Source organism: Phlebotomus papatasi, chromosome 1 (genome assembly GCF_024763615.1).
Source record: "Phlebotomus papatasi isolate M1 chromosome 1, Ppap_2.1, whole genome shotgun sequence".
NCBI classification, from domain to species: Eukaryota; Metazoa; Arthropoda; class Insecta; order Diptera; family Psychodidae; genus Phlebotomus; species Phlebotomus papatasi.
Genome location: NC_077222.1, coordinates 4,628,144 through 4,644,763, shown reverse-complemented (window position 1 = coordinate 4,644,763; position 16,620 = coordinate 4,628,144). Strand labels below are relative to the sequence as shown.

The 16,620-nt window shown below is 32.6% G+C and overlaps 1 protein-coding gene across 2 annotated transcripts in view; it reads right to left on the bottom strand.

Annotated features, from left to right (window-relative positions):
* The window catches only part of LOC129798512 (protein Wnt-2), a 57,135-nt gene that overhangs the window by 23,949 nt on the left and 16,566 nt on the right, over nucleotides 1-16,620 (bottom strand). The window contains exons 1-3 of one of the 2 annotated variants that reach the window (XM_055841707.1): nucleotides 14,130-15,120; nucleotides 1,482-1,636; nucleotides 1,351-1,413 (exon numbers count right to left, since the gene is read on the bottom strand). In XM_055841707.1, the coding sequence (XP_055697682.1) occupies nucleotides 1,351-1,413; nucleotides 1,482-1,636; nucleotides 14,130-14,197 (286 nt within the window). In that variant the 5' untranslated portion in view covers nucleotides 14,198-15,120. Of the gene's footprint in view, nucleotides 1-1,350; nucleotides 1,414-1,481; nucleotides 1,637-14,129; nucleotides 15,121-16,620 lie in introns of those variants that run through there. The other variant, XM_055841708.1, reaches the window with a different exon arrangement.

Genomic DNA, 16,620 nt, shown 5'->3' with positions numbered 1-16,620 from the left:
TAAAAGAAAAATATTTCACTATTTAATTTAAGTTAAATTAAAAGAAATTCAATTCAATTGACGATCTAAATTAATTTCAGGACGTGATGTTCTCGATCAGGATTAGCGGGAAGAGGTAGAATCATTGAATTGGGGTAGCTTTGAAATTGGGCTTTTTTCTCCTACTTTTAAATGGAACTGGACCTTATGTAGCTCCATTAACCAATTGCGAAGCTAAATTAATTCATGATAAGGCATAGTTTCATTTAATAATAAGTTAAAAAAGCTTATTTTCAAAGCTGCCTCATTTCCCTCTAATTATGCTTTATTAAATGTACTCCGAATAGAATTCACAATGTTTTCCTAGTAATTGGCTCTCTTTAAATATAAGTAGATAAATGTTTATTTTCATGTCAAAAGAATTTACATTCTGTAACTGACTATATAATTTTTATCTTTTTACTTAATTCTAAATTGAGTGTGACCAATCCAAATACAAATTATTTTTCGCAAAGTGTAATAAGGACTCTTAAAATGCTTATGATTTATGAATTTTAAAATTGTTTTTATAACCAAATACCTTTTCAATTATTTTTAAGGGTACCAATTTTCGGCATGGTTGCGTGCAAGCGCCAAAGTCTCAAGTTTAAAAAGTAATATGTTTAATAGAAGTTGATTTTTTGTTACTTCTTTATAAGAAGTGTTGCTTGAAATCTTGTAGACAGTTTATTGTTATTATTTTCTCTAAAAATTATTCTTAATACATTTTAAAACGAATAAAAATGTAGGCAAAGCTTTGGTGGCCTATTTCGTCCACCTTTATTCTCATAGTTTCTTACCCTTCCGGAATTCTTTCAAAATCTTTTTCACATCATTTCCTTGTTCCTTCCTCTATAGGCGATATTTTTTGTCATTTTTTGCATTGTATAATCTCCAAAGGATGCAAAAAGTAAAAGTCATGAAAATTTGAGTAACAAAAAAGTGTCCGAAATTGCAAGCTGATCGGAATTTTGTACAATTACCCTAATTATAAAATATTTGTTCGATATAATACTATTTTAGTAGGAAAATATGGTTTACTATTTTTCCAAATTCTTAATACTTCTCTTGACTTGGGAAATTTTAATATTTTTTTGTATTAAAAAGAATTTTATCATTTTAAAATTTAAATTTAAATTTAACGCACACCTTGAGAATTATAATTCCTAAATCCTGATAAAACATAACATTCCCTATTTTTTTATAATATTCTTCCAACTTTAATAAACATAAATTTATTATTTATCAAACCGAAAACCAAATCCAGTTTTAAATAAATTCTCTTTTGGTCTCAGAATTGATTTAAATGACTAAGAATTAACGGAAACTCACCTACGACAATAACATGTCCAAAAACATCCTTCTTCCAGACTTGTGTGCAATTCCATCGATGTCCTAATAGGAAGAGAAATACGACTCTATTAATTACCATGTGGAATGCAAGAGGCCAGAAAATTTGACACCTTTGAACTGATGTTGACACTCTTCGGCACCTGCAACGTGTCCCATTGCGAGTGCCACAACAGCGTCCGGTGATTCCGTGCAGAGAGCTCGCTGAACGTGGGAGAGGCCAGGAATTCTGGCACATAGAATCGATGTGGTGAAGCTGGAGACAACCCTGAAAAGATAAGAAAGAAGGTGAGAAAGAATTAATAAATTTTTTCAGGGAGAACTTCCTCTTATCAAGTTTTTTGGGTCAATTTTCGAAAGACTTCAACGATAGTGATGCCGACGAACCTCAATTCATTAAGTCTAAGAGAGATAGGAGTTTTCGGCTAAAATATCTCACTTTGTGTCTGGGAATATTTTCGAAAGGTGATGACAGGGGATATTTTATTGCGCTTTTTCCCTCCTAATTTTTATCCTCTTATTCCTGGTAACAGTTTTCCTCACAAAAAGTGTTATTCACCTCTCCCAAAATAAATTACTGTGTGTAGCATTTGCTCGAAAATGTCGCGATGCTTTATGAGATTTTAATAAAAGGGTTGAATTTACATTATAACATTTAGTAGAGCTAAAAAGAATCGATATAAATGATATATGAGATGGAAAAAGAAGACAAGAGAGAAAGAATCTTTCAACAATGATTCATTGTTACGCATTCTTCAGCATTAAGTTGGAATTTTTCCCCTTTTTTTTTGAAAGAGAGGAAAATATATACTGACCAACTCTCAGTGATTGTATGGTTTTCAACTCATTTTCATTGTCATGACAATAAATTCAACTTGTATTAAATAGAGACATCTTTGAAATACTATGCAAAATCATGTGGCTTCTCATGCAGATTGTCTGTGTGCCCTTTCACTCGTGTCTCCTTTTACAATGGCTAAGTCTTCACCACTCTCCGGAGATCTCCCAACCCTCTTGTTCAGTCAAGAATGAAGAGACTGTAACTAGTGTTTGCTTTAGACAGTTTTTTGTGCTCTCTTTTATTTGCATCTGTTCAATAAAATTAAATTTACACATGCGGAATTGGTCAAAAGAAGAGAAATCATCAGGCTTTCAAATGACCTTTGCATTGTATTGCAAGAAACACAGAGTCAAAATATCTATATACCCATATACCCCAATATTGTATTTTGCAAACAGTCTATTTTGAGATAAGTTAGGTTAGTTTAGGTTAGTTTGAACCTAACCTAAAAAACACGGTGAATATTTTTAATTGTAAAATTTCCGAGATTTCAGTGTTATTATTATCATATTTTCTAGTTTAAAATTTTCTTAAATTAATTTGGTATGTTTTTGTGCCGAAATTGAATTCGCAGGAATTGTAACCTATAAAACTTAGCAAACATAACCTGCAAAAAAACGATGATCAGAAGGGAAATTATATTGAGATTTCTCCAAAGGAATTATTGAAAGAATGTCATGATTTCTTATTAAGATACGTTGCATAAAATCTAATTAATAAACTTCAAATGGATTTTTAGAAGGCGTTTGGTGAAGTTTTTGTCAAGTTTTCTTAAAGATACAATGTCGGTTGTCTTAAAAAAAAACTTCAAGCTTGGGAATCTTTAAAGCTTTAAATAGAAATACGATAATAACGATTTTTAAGTAAAGCCTAAAACTTTTTTGGTCTGAGAACATCGCAATTTTAAACATCATTTTTTTCAAAGAGAACGTTTTTGTACGTTTATCTTAATCTATTTATTAATATCGGTGCAGAAAAGGGACATAGAACAGAATTTTCTCAAAAAGAACTTCCTAAGTGGATTTTTTTCCATAAGGATTTTTATTGATTTTTCAATAAGCTACAATTTTTAAAGTTTACATTAAAATTGTTTTTTTATGGAATTTTCCTAGAAAACTCCTTCTTCTTTGCATTCTAAATTTATTATTGCGGATTTGGCGGGAGACCACGATGGCGAGGAGGAAAAACAAATGCCAGGAGTTAAATTCAACAACACTTTATTTATTTACTTCACTATTTGATAGTAACTTCACGAAATCTTGTGCAGCTTAAAAGCGCACAGAGGAGGAAACTCGCGCTCCAGTGAGAGATGCGCAAGCAGGATAGATATAGCAATCTTATTCACTTACTCGAGCGCGGAGGATAACTCGAGCTTAAACTTAAACTTTAACAGCTGAATGTTGAATCGAAGTATAAAGATAATTCGAGGATGATCCTCCGTTTTCTAATGTTTGAACGAGAAGTAGAATAAATTTAAACAGTGGATTAACGTTTAAGCCAAAAATTAGACCCCCGATTTCGGAGGTATAATTTTTGGCTTAAAGATGGAATAAACCTGTCCACATCTATCCATAAATTCTTCCCGAAAATACTGCTAAATGATACCAAATTGATATAATCTACACTTTAGTGGATTTAAAGACAAAAAATAAGGCTTTCACTTTATTTACAGCTTCTTAAAAAGCCAATTTTGCCTGAAATAAAAAGAAACCCACCATATGCAACTTCAATGGGTCACCACTGAAGTAGGAGTCGCGGGAGTCGCGCTTTTTTGCACCCAGAAAACATGCACATTCTTTCACATCCAGAATATTGATTCCTATTTTATTTTAGAGAATTTTTAGCAAGTCTGGTGGTTCAAGATTACCAAATAACGAGAAAAAGCCGTGGAATCTTGCTAAATCGAACGAAAACTTCGACGAATTGACATTTTCTGGCATGCCAGAAAAGCCAAAATATGGGGTTGCCGTATGACAAAAACAGCTTACGCCAAAGCACTATTCCACGTTTCTGCATACGAAAAAATATTTAAACCTAGCTTAATTTTAACTCTAGATTAACGCTAATCTGAGGTTCAACTGAAGTTATTCTTCGTTTCAACATTCAGCTGTAAGAGCACACATACTCGACTTACTTCGCTGTGAGTATGTGTTGCTCGCATGAAGTATAGGGGTAACTTTAAATTCACCCGAAGCACGGCACACACCTTAAAACAGATATACCTTAAAGCAGGTTCGCAACAATATTCTTTAGGGAATAATTCTCTAAAAACATTCTCCTAAAATACCAGCAAATATAATTTTGTATTTGTCCATCTTTTATTTAAATTCTAGCTGCGTCCTTGTCCTTGTAGAAAATATGAGGTTAAGACTAGTTATTCAAATACATTTTTCCATAATTCAGATTTATTAAAGAACATAGGAAAAAATTGGGTGATGTGATACGAAATTTCCATCATCCGAAGCGAGTATTTTCCTTTGTAACTTCTACAGTGTCCGCTCTCTAATCTGGATCGACGTAATCCGGATGAGTTCTCGACGGTTATATTTAAAATAGTTTTGAGGTTATTTATGCGTGTGTGTTCAGCAATAAAAATGAATCATACTGTGATGTTTTTGTTTAAGAAATAAAGTATAATAGTACAGGATTCTCTAATTATCCCAATTCTGAGATAAATCTTTAAGTCTTAAATCTTTAAATCGCCCTTTAAAAGCCAATTCGTATTCTCTGATAAAAATTTTTTATTTTAAAGTGTCAAATTTAAGACAGTAAATTTCGAATTCTACGCTAAAGTTTTACTGACTTAAAGATGTTAAACGTCTATAAATCGCCTTTAATTTTAAAGCTGATCTAGAGGACCTTTTAAACCTTTAAGTCCAGTTCAATTGGAGATTGTCAATTGTTCAAGAGGTGTTTTTAATTAAAAAGGTGAGTTTAATTTATCACAAAGATGTATATTTTTCTGGACAGTAATCATTTACATATGTTTAAAAATCGTTACATTTCAAAAAGTTTGTCGCCCGAATTTCTGTCTAATTCGGCTGATATTTCGGTCCCATATGCCCGAATTTGAGAAAGTCTACTGTAATTGACTTCAATTGCTCATTTTTTGCCAGAAAAAAATCTGAAACTGGGAAATCTGTAGCGAACATCTGTCATTTCGTTTCCCAATCATCCGAATAACGAACCGGGCACTGTATTTTTAATTAAAAAAAATGAATATAGAGGTTATGTCCGACATAACCTTTAAGTCAAATAAATAGCTTAAAGTCCAGATAACTTTTAATTGCTCTAAAATGAAGAAAACAAGAAAAGCACAAATAAAAAAACTTTGATTTGAATATGAAAAATTAATGGTTATTCGCTAATTAATTAAGGGAAAAAAGAAGGTTAAGGATGAATACAGTCTTGTAGTAATTTGCAAATCACTTCTTTGCATAATTATCCGCCCCTTGAGATAAACCGTTTTCTCTGCTCATTTACACGGTGTTGGTAATTTCTTTTCAGGCTTCTTCAGTTCCCTTTTGCCAGTTGGATATCTCCTGCAAAATTGACATAAATGTAATAATTGGAATTTATAGCAATTTCTACTGATTGGGTGTTTATGGTGTTGATTTTTGCAGATGGAGAAAATATTGATGAATTTCTTGTACACCCACCTGCTGGTTGCGTTTGAGCAAGTGGATCAAATTTCCCGTGTGGTGGACAGGTGAAAGAAGGAGGAAGAGGTAGAAACGTGAAAAATGACTCAATTATGCCAAAGTTTATTGATCACAAACTCCAACGTCTCTCCATGAATGAGGTGAGTCAATGAAACTCTTTTTTTTATCCTCTATCTCTTCTCAAAGTGGTATAATTCTCAAGATTTTGCTTGTAAAAGTCTTGTGTGCGGATGAGATTTTATTTTGCGGGACAAAATATTAATGGACATTCCTGGGTGGACTTTTGCTGTGACACTCTCTTTGGTGAATCTCAATGAATAATCTCTCCCCAAGTCTCCCAATCGGAATTGATTCATTAGTGGAATACGGGATTATGGTAATTTCCCATTAAAGGTCCGAAGGAGGTTGAAAGAATTCAAGTATCACTTGGAATTGTTTGCTGCTGTTTCTGGTTGCTGGTAAATCTCTTATTCAGTTTCTTTTCCTTATTTTTTTTTCACCTTCCCGACTTGATCGTGTGAATGAGGTAGATCTGATAAATTGATCTCTTTTTTTGGTGTTGTGCTGTTTATTTCCCTCAAAATCATCGTCAGTTCCTTCGTATCTTCTGATCAATGAAGATATTTTCAAACCATCACATGTGAGATCATTCAATTTAACAATCTTCCCGAATAAGCTTGTTTTTGTCAAAGAAAATAAAAAAAGAACATGATATTGCAAAGGAAAATTGACACGAAATAAGGGAGAGGACGATTAAAGTGCATCTTGTTAAATTTTTACCAAATTACTCGTCAAACTTGCTCTGGAATTCCCATGATTCCCTTAACCCTTTAAGGACGAGAAGCTTTTCGCTGAGCGAAATTTAACGAAATCAAGTTTTCCTAGATATTTTAGCCTAAATAAGAGATTTACGGTTAAAAAGAAATTTTCCCTTCCCTATGAGTCCTGGAAAACTATGGGTCATATATGACCCAATCGTCCTTAAAGGTAAAAAAGCACAAAATTTTCCAGAAGACTAGTTTACTCGTTTGCTCTATTATTTTTGAAAGATAAATAACTTGAATATATTTGTAATAATAAAAAAAATATATATTTAGAGTACAAGTAAAAATTAAAACGAGCAAAAATTAATTTTAAAAAATCTCATTCAATTTTTAGTCTCAAAGACTCTTGAAGACTTGTACACAAAACCAATAATTTTTATGAAAAAATGTATTATTATTTACTTCATTTTTAATTTTTATGATATTCATCGAAACAAATTTCGCATACTGGTAATGTAACACAGAGATAAATGTCGCATGCCTCACAAATACAATTGGTCTTATAATCCTTTTTTCCCGATAGCACCATGTGCACCTGCGCCTTTCCTCAGTTTTCTTCAAAACATGTTTCATGGTAATGGGTAGGTGCAATGTTAGTTGTCTCTGCGAATTTCAGACGTAGTTGCACATTGCTGTGAATCCGGGAGTTCTTCCGGAGTTGATGCGTTCTCGATGAAGACTTCAAAGTCCACTTCATCCACGTCTTGTTCCAAATATATTATGTCGCTTTGGTTCAGGACAAGATTGTCGGCATCATCGCTATCTTACGGGCATAATAAGTGGATGATTTCGGGTTCATTGATCATGAATTTTTTTTTCTATTTTTGAAGTCATCTACAAGAGTAAAAAGTTATGAATTTACAAGATATACGCAGAAGCATCTTATAAATTATCAAAGTATTACCTTCTTCAGTCAGTATTGCACTGGGAAATCTCAGCTAATTGATCACACAATATTACACGAATAATTAACTATTTTGCGCACACATAAACAAAAACATAAAACAGTCTAACCTCAAATCTTCGAAAATCTACTAGAGACAAATTCGGTGTTTTTTACCTTTAGGGACGATTGGGTCATATATGACCCATGAAAATTATAAAGCTTTCCTGAAAATACCAATAAACTATAATTTTTACTTTGTTGAGAAATATTATGTATAGTTATTATAGTTTCTAGTCCCAAAGAGGTTTTTGCTTAAAAAAAATTAGAAATATTAAAATATTAAAATTCAAGCACCAACGTGAAAATTTGAAAATTCGTTATTTTTGAGCTCAAATATTTTTTATATAGCAAATAGCTGGAGATATGCAAAAAATATCCTAGATTCCTACATCTTTCTACTTCGTGATTATGTACAAACATTAGAAAGAAATAACTTCAGGTAGACAGGAAAAATTATTTTCTCTATGGGTCACGGGTGACCCAATCGTCCTTAAAGGGTTAAATAAAAAAACACCACAAATGAGAATATTCATTAAAATATCAAAATGCTTTATTTTGGTGATTTTTTTTCTCCTCTCAACTCAGCCTGTTGATAAGATAAAGAAGAGCAAGAAAGAATTTATTATAATAATTAATCTAAGGTAGTTTGAGCAGAAAAAAAACAAACGTGACTAAAATAATAAATTATAATTTTTTCCTGCTCTTTTTCACACTTCATTCGCCTTTCATTGAGATTTTTTTTTTCATATTAAAATTAGTAACAAGTTTTTTTTTCAATTTTACTCATCAAATCAGCAATATTAACTCCACACTCCTTGAAAAAAAAACTTCTGCTCAAGAGAGATTCCTGCCCAAAGTGCCTCAATAAATTGATAGGTAATTTCTTCCCTCCCTCGCTTTTTCATCACGAATGTGTATGTCTATTTATCACAGCAAATGGGAAATTATTTCACTCTTCACCTTCCTATTTTTTTTTCTTCCCTACATCATCATCTCCTATTGCATATTGCTATTATTGTGCACAAAAACTCCTACAATGAATTATTTCTCTTCTTTCTGGCGGAATCTTTTCACCTCCTGCGTCCCCCTTTTTGTTGTTTTTCATCTGTGTGTGCACTTTTAATGATTTATGTAACATTTTGCAATCAGCACATTTTCCAGCATCGTTCCGTGTCTCTATAATTATTAGTGCGAGCGATAAAGGTGTAATTTAGTGAACACAAGAAACTCCCTTATTTTCTTATATTGCTCTATGTGTCTTCTATTTTCCCTTCATTTATTCCGTCTTCCTTTCAATCAACAATGATTCAATGTTACGATTTAGAGCATATTTACCTCTAATTTGTTACGGGGGAGAGAGATTTCCCAGGAAAATTGACTATTATTGGAATATGATTTAGAGCTGAAGAATGTTTAACCACTGCACTGTATTTATTAAAATAGTATCTTGTAATTTAATTTGTGGTCTTTGTAAAAAAAAAGAATGATCATAGATTTACTTTGAAAATTATTGAGAAAGTGTGTGAGTGATATTTGAACTTGTTTTAAATGTTAATGGGATTGAACTATTGAAAATTCAGCATTGAAGCTTAGACTTCCATGCGGAAAACCCTATAATGCAGCATTTAAACGGGGGTATTTTAATTCGGAACTGCCCTTTCGAAACAAAAATACCCCATTGAAATTTTGGCCAATTTAATTTGCCTACTTCTTGGCGCACAAACTATACCACTAACTTCGAAAAATCATTGAGCAATATTCGAGTTTTTCGAACACTAGATTTTTGCAAAATCGTTATTAAAGAACATGAAGTGCAAGGGTGAAATGACAACTTTCCGATACTATCGAATCGAATCGTGTCGAAAACTCTGGAGATAGTTCATGTGTTGTCCTGAATAATTAGTGCTTCTCGTCGACTTCCGGAATTTCATATTCTTATCATACCATATTTAAGGCACATATGTACCATATTGAAGGCTTGGAGTCTGAGCCGAAAGCTTTGAGAAATATCTAAAAATTTTCTAAAAGCTGATCCTTCTTTCCACGACGCTCACCGGTTTCCATTATTCTTAGCATATCAACTCGTCGGATATTATTTTCATATTCTTATCATTCATAAGTAGATCTTGAAAAATTCTAAGATCTATTTGAAAAGTCAAAAAAGAGGCATTCTTACTTCTTGATAATATCGCAATGTGGCTGAGGTACATCTTGATCGAATTTCGAAGTGCTCAAATGTCAAAATGTGTTGGTCTTCACTTTGTTATGCGGAAAAATACAAAGCAACGACGTTTATTGTTTCCGTCCCATTATTTAATAACTTCATATTCACTGGAGTAACTCTTTTGCCAACCTTATAGTGTGATATTTGATAAATTTTCCCCACCTTGTTCGAAAATTTAGTATGAAAATTCGAAATTGAATTCGAATTCTTCGAACATCAACGACTTTTTGTGCAAATAGAGTTCAATTTACCTTTTTATCCAAGACACTATTGGAGAATCAAAGTCCACTTGTGTTTGCACCCAATCTTTCCGTACAGAAGTAGATCTTGAAAAATTCTAAAATCTATTTGAAGATCCAGCAAAAGACTTTCTTACTTGCAAAATATGTTATAATTCATCAGATATAAGATGAAATGTCCAGGAGCAAGATATTTTCCTTCTGGATTTCACAAAGAAAAACAATGTCCCAACTGTCCCAACGGTCCCAACTACATTGTTGGCACAAAAACACTTTCATAAACTTTTTCCTTGCCGACAATAGGGTCATATATGACCCGGAAAATTCTACGCGCTTTTCTGGAAAATTGAGAGCTGTTTATTATAATCAAAATATTCAATATACAATCTTTGGATATTCTCTTTTGTGTTTCTAAAGAACTTTTTGCTGAAAAAAATAAATGAATATAAAAAAATTTGAAAAAGAAAAGTCATTTCACAAAGTTCGAAATTCGTGATTTTTTATCTCAAATATTTTCTTTTCCTGAATATCTGGAGCCTTGAGAAAATTATCCAATAATCTTACATCCTTCTATTATGATGTCGTGCACAAACAGATTGATTTCAATTAATGCAAATAGTCAAAAAAAAATTTTCTCCGGGTCATATATGACCCTAATGACGTGAAATAGTTAAGCCGAGAGACGGCTTAGTGGAAAGTGTTGGAAATGCACTTTAACCATTATTTCTAATACAATTACGCTAAGCACTCTCTCGGCTAATCCTCAGGTCTGTCAAGGCCCTACCGTGGAGATGTTTAAGACGTACAGTATGCTAATGTTTTTGCACTTCCTGACTAGAGATTTTTATTATTTTGTGATTGAACTCATTATATTTAATTGGTTAATACACACGGGATGTAAAACGAGTATACTTTAAATTGGATATGTTATTATTCTTTGTGAAATATGAGCGTGGAAAAATGTTAAAATGTATCAAATATATCCGTTCTGACTTGTATTGAATTACCAATTCAGTTTTTTTTTATTTAAGTTTTATTAATAATATTTCAAGAAAAGAAAAGTTGATTGACATTCTGTCTTAGCTGAGACGCTCCTAAGATGATTTAAATACATTACAGAGATGGGTCCCGATCAAAATCCCGAAAGCCAAAATCCCGAATTAGCCAAAATCCCGAATTAGCCAAAATCCCGAAAGCCAAATCCCGAATTCTTAAAAATATCATAGCTACTCCCACGAATGCACCCACGCTTGCTTGAGACAAAGGGAAATTTTCTGTGTCTTGGGAAATTATTCTACACATTATCCTCCAAATAATTTCATCCCTTTCAGGATTTTGAATATTCGGGATTTTGGCTTTCGGGATTTTGGCGTTCTGGATTTGGGCTGCCTCCGACAAAGATATTTTATCTCAGAAACGAACCACTAAAAGAGACTTTCCAAAACTCGCTGGTGCATTTCCAAATACCCTCGTATAAACGGAACCTAAAATCTTTATCTCTTATTATTTATCTTTGTTGTTTCTCAAAACGTTATTCACCTAAATCATATTCTTTAAGGGGTGGAGATCATTGGATTTATATAGGGGAGACCGGGGAAGAATTAGCCACGTTCGTATCAGATAGTGGTATCTTATAGTTTGCCGTCAAACGAATATTGAGGAAACCATAGGGGAGACTGGGGCAAAAAGTCACAAATCGAAAAATTCAAAATTCAATATCTTCCAAGGTAAAAAAGATAGCGGCTCAAATTTTTTTCTATAGATAGACTCCATAGACCTTCTTCAATGTCGTAAGTTTCTTAGAATTCGAACAAGGAATTTATAAAATAAAAAATATCGAAATTTTTAGCCCTATTTTTTAAATATTTTCCATGCAGAAGATAACAATTATTACCCACTTATTTTCCAAAATTTATGCCCTGGTGAATATTTTCTAAATAATTTGGACTTTGAATACGAATCCGCTATCTATTTCAGAATTTCACAAAAGTTCTTTTCTCCAGAAATCCTTCTGTTAAAAATGGCCACTTGGGGTAAAAAGTAACAAAAGGTATAGAGCAAAAAGTATCAAAAAAGCGAAGCAATTTCTGATGTCTCACGGCGAAAAGAAACGTCATTATCATGTTTCGCCGCTTGTTGTTTGCATTGGTCAAACGATTTGCAGTCTTTTGTGTGTTTTTTTTTCTAAAATAGCTTGAAAAGTGCTTTTCTCGTATTCTCACATTTCTCGCAAAGAAAACAATGTTTTACAAAGGTGTAGATGAATAAATTTTCTATAAAAATATGTCCTCTAGGTATTTTTTCAAATTTACGGAAGCCCGTAATGAAGCGAATCAAAATATGATAATACCCAATGTCTGGTACTATTTGCCCCAGCATTTTTGAGAATAGTCACAAAATTGCATTTTAGAAATTGGCTCGATAAACGTATTTCCTTACAAAATAGAGGAAAATTACTTTCACAAAGTTGTAGAGCGGTAAATTTCCTATAAAACTGCGCTAATTAGAAATTTTTGAAGCTCTCGGGTTGCATGTAAAAAAATAAAATTCCGTTTTGTGACTTTTTGCCCCAGTCTCCCCTACTCTTTATTAGGTGTGATTCCTTCTAATCACGCCTATTTTAAATTTTAAATATATACTTCCCTTACTATTCATTGAAATATTTATCAGCCTCATAGAACCATTTTTTGTACAAATTATACGAAATGAAAAAAATCATTTGGTGGATAATTCTACCCCGGTCTCCCCTACCTACTTAAAATTTAACAAAATGGTAAAGAAAAGTAATTGACTCCTTAGAAATTCCCACAGCAATTTTGCCATTTGATTAATCTCAAACCAATTAGTGTACTTTCATTGGATTGTTGCACTTTGTTCCTAATCTCTTGTTCATGTGTCTTCTTAATTTTCTCCTCTGTCAGCTCTTAATCCCCATGTAACTTCCCTCATGCAAAGTATTATGAGAAAATTGCAGATATAGTCAGAAGCATGGTACAATGTTATAGAATGTAAAAGAGATATTTGTCATCTCAAATCAAAATAGCACATGCTATAAGATACATTTTGAATATCATCCACCTCTCCTTTCGGTAAAATCGCGTGATTTCAGACATAACAGTTTGTTTTATTGAATTAAAATCTAATGCAGTCGCGAGAGATATAATTTATTTTTCCCAAGAACGTCATTTTATATTGGGGAATCTCTCACGTGTGTTATTCAGGTGTTTTGAATTTAAACAATCAATTAATGCAAGATAGAATGTGTTTGGAAGTACACAAGAAGGTGAATGTTACCACGGTATTTTACAACAGTGATCTCTGGTTAAAAAACATGTGTTTTAAATAATTTTTGTGACTTTATCATATTCATCGTTAGAGTCTGTAGCTGTGATATATTCACTTTATGTGGATTTTCTTTATCTTCCTGTGTTAATCTCTCGTTAAGTTGAGGCTTTTTGACTCCACAAACCTCACAAGACACGATTTTTCAGTTTTATGAAAAGAAAAAAGTGTATGTGCTTTATGCTAAATCTCTGTACTCTAAAGGTCTTGCAAAATTCCATATGCTTTGCCCTCCTCAATTGACCAATTGTGATTAATACTTTAGCAACATATTTTATTAATGAATGATAAAATCTCTCTGAGATTGCATCTTCCCCTATAGAGTGTGATTAATTTTTGTGCTCGGTTGATGGATAAAAAAGAACGAAGGATTGACGAGATGGACAGTTGATGAGAGTGTTGACTAATGCGCGCGATATATGGAGGAGGATTAAAATGACAAGGTGTTGAACACCGTAAGATCGCATATATTGTTATTATCCAGCGATTTTTCATGAAGCATGATGTAAGCACCAGAGAGATCGTCAGAGACTGATTATCCCATGACTTTTCTTGCTTTAATTGCTCATTCAAGCATTAATTTTTCTATTGACTCCGAAGGATTTCTCGCTGATACGTCAATTGTCTACCACAGACGCGAATTGCACGAAAAATTTAAAAAAAAATGTTATTTCACTTTTTACCTGATTCCCAAAATGTACAACATGAGCAGGAGAAAAATGAAAGATTTGCACATTGTTGTTCGCAACATTTCTCGCCTCCAACTTAAGTCATGTTTCACTAAAGAAATTTCAACTACAACACTCAGAATTTCTTTTTTTTAGTCTCTTGCAGAGAAATTTTTCACTCACTTTTCCCGCACATTTTCCATACCACAATTAAATTGTTTTTGTGGATTAGCACTCTTGTGATATTCATATCATTTGAAATTCTATCGTCACTTTCTGTTATTCTTTTCAATCTTTCAATGTTTGGGGCAGCAGGTTAAATTAATTTTCCGTTTATCTCTATTTCTCTCACTTCTCCAGATTTGCTAAATTCTGCTCATCAATGAAACTTCTCAGGAGTGTTGAATGGGTTTTAATTTGCATTTTCAATCACCTCTCAATCGATCAGTTTTTTTATTAAACTATGCGAACTCTGTGAGAAAATTCTGTGAGTTTTATTTTTCAAATTGTACCGAAAGAAGAATACATCAATTAACTAATACAGTTAATATTACAAATGATTTTTTGAATGAACAAATCATTTTTTAAATTTAAATTAACAGGAAGGATAACATTTATATTTTACTGCAGTAATACTACTGCTCGAAATCAAAGAGAGAGCAGTAGGAGCAGTATATCGTCGGTTGAATCAGCAACTGTGCTAACAGCATTGTGTCTGCATTCGTTGTGAATGCCACGCGGCGATGTGTCGCTTACAAAGAGTGCTGACACAAAGCAAATGCAGTTAGCACAGTTGGTGATCCTACCGACAATAAATAGGGGAAACTGGGGTACCACCAAACACGGGGTAGCACCAAACACTAATTTTTATTTCTTAACTACTTGGACTATCTTAACCATTTCTTCAGTAGACAAGCATCCCTATAGTGCCTATAAATTCCTATAGGTCTTGTCCTTAGAAGTCGAATATCTGATTAAAAAATCGCAGTGTTTGGTGCTACCCCATGTTTGGTGTTTCCCCTAAACCGCTTTTTTCAACTTGAGAGTGACCTAAATTTTAAACCGTTTAAACGGTAAAGCGGTTTTCAGACTACAGGTTTAGCCCAGTTCCCGAAGGTTTCAAAATCCCAAATATATAGTAATTATTTTTATTAGTTTTTTTCAGAATGCAATTGATCATGTCCTTAATAATCCAATCTTGTCCCAATTTTCCAAAAATTCTTGACTGATAAGAAATTAAAGAAGTTAAATCATATGGGTAGGCCTTCTTATGCTAACTTAAGACCTAAGAGCCTTGACAGCCCTGAGGATTAGCCAAGAGACGGCTTAATGTAATTATACTAGACATAACGGTTAAACTTCATTTCCATAATTTTCCACTAAGTCGTCTCTCGGGTTAAGTCGTAGGTGTGTCTAGAGCATAAGGCTTAGCCATATGGCTCAACTGTTCTAATTTCTTACCAATTACGCTTCTTTGCCAAAATTTTACTTATGATTGGATTATTAAAGATAAAATACCAATTAAGTTATCAAAAAGCAATAAAAATGCTCGCTATTTAAGATTTTGAGACTTTCGGGAACTGGGCTAAACCTCTAGTCTGAAGACCGCGTTATGTCTGAATTAGTGATTCCAACAACGTTTAACCGATTTCGAAAAGCCGGTTAACCGCCCTATTTTGAAGACGGTTTCAAAACCGGGTTTTAGAGATAAACCCGGTTAAACACCGTCTCTACAAAAATATTTAAATTTCTCTTAAGCTTAAATTTATTTTTTGAAAATCAAGACATACTGCAAAATATGTCCTTGACTTTAAAAGGGAACCTGAAGTGCAATATGATTCTAAGTGAAATCTGTAGTATGGTATATGCATGTTAATAATATATAAAGGATAGTAGTAATGGATTTCCTGTACGTTTCTTCCACTCTTGAAAAGAATTATTTGCTTAAAGGTTATCGGAAATTACTTCAGGACTTCATCACTTGAAAATATTTTATCTTTTAAACCTTAGTTAAATATTTACAAGAGTTGTAAAATATTGTTTTAAGTGGAAAAGTAACAAGATGTTCACCTCTTCCTCTCATTATAGAGATTTTTATTAAATCTTGCTATATTTTAACTACATATCTTATTAGACTCAAATTCACCAAGATTGTTACACAAGATTCTTGTAAAATTTTTGTCAAAGTCCGGTATTTATTAGTGTTTCAGCCAGTGGAGTTAAAAACAATAAAGACTTCCTTATATTTTATTTCCTTTTTTTTCAAAATGCCTATGGAATTTTTTCTATGAAATTATTTGTGAATTTTGTGTAAATTATAATCGTGATTTTTATGATATATAATACCAAAAATTATGCATCGGTATGTTTTCTGTAGAGATTAATCTAAAAAATAGAACTTAGAAACCATTTCCGATCGAAAAATCTGAATTTTTTGTTTAAAAAAGAATAATTTCGACAATACGTTTTCAAGATTTTACAAACCAAAAAACTTTATAGCGAATAT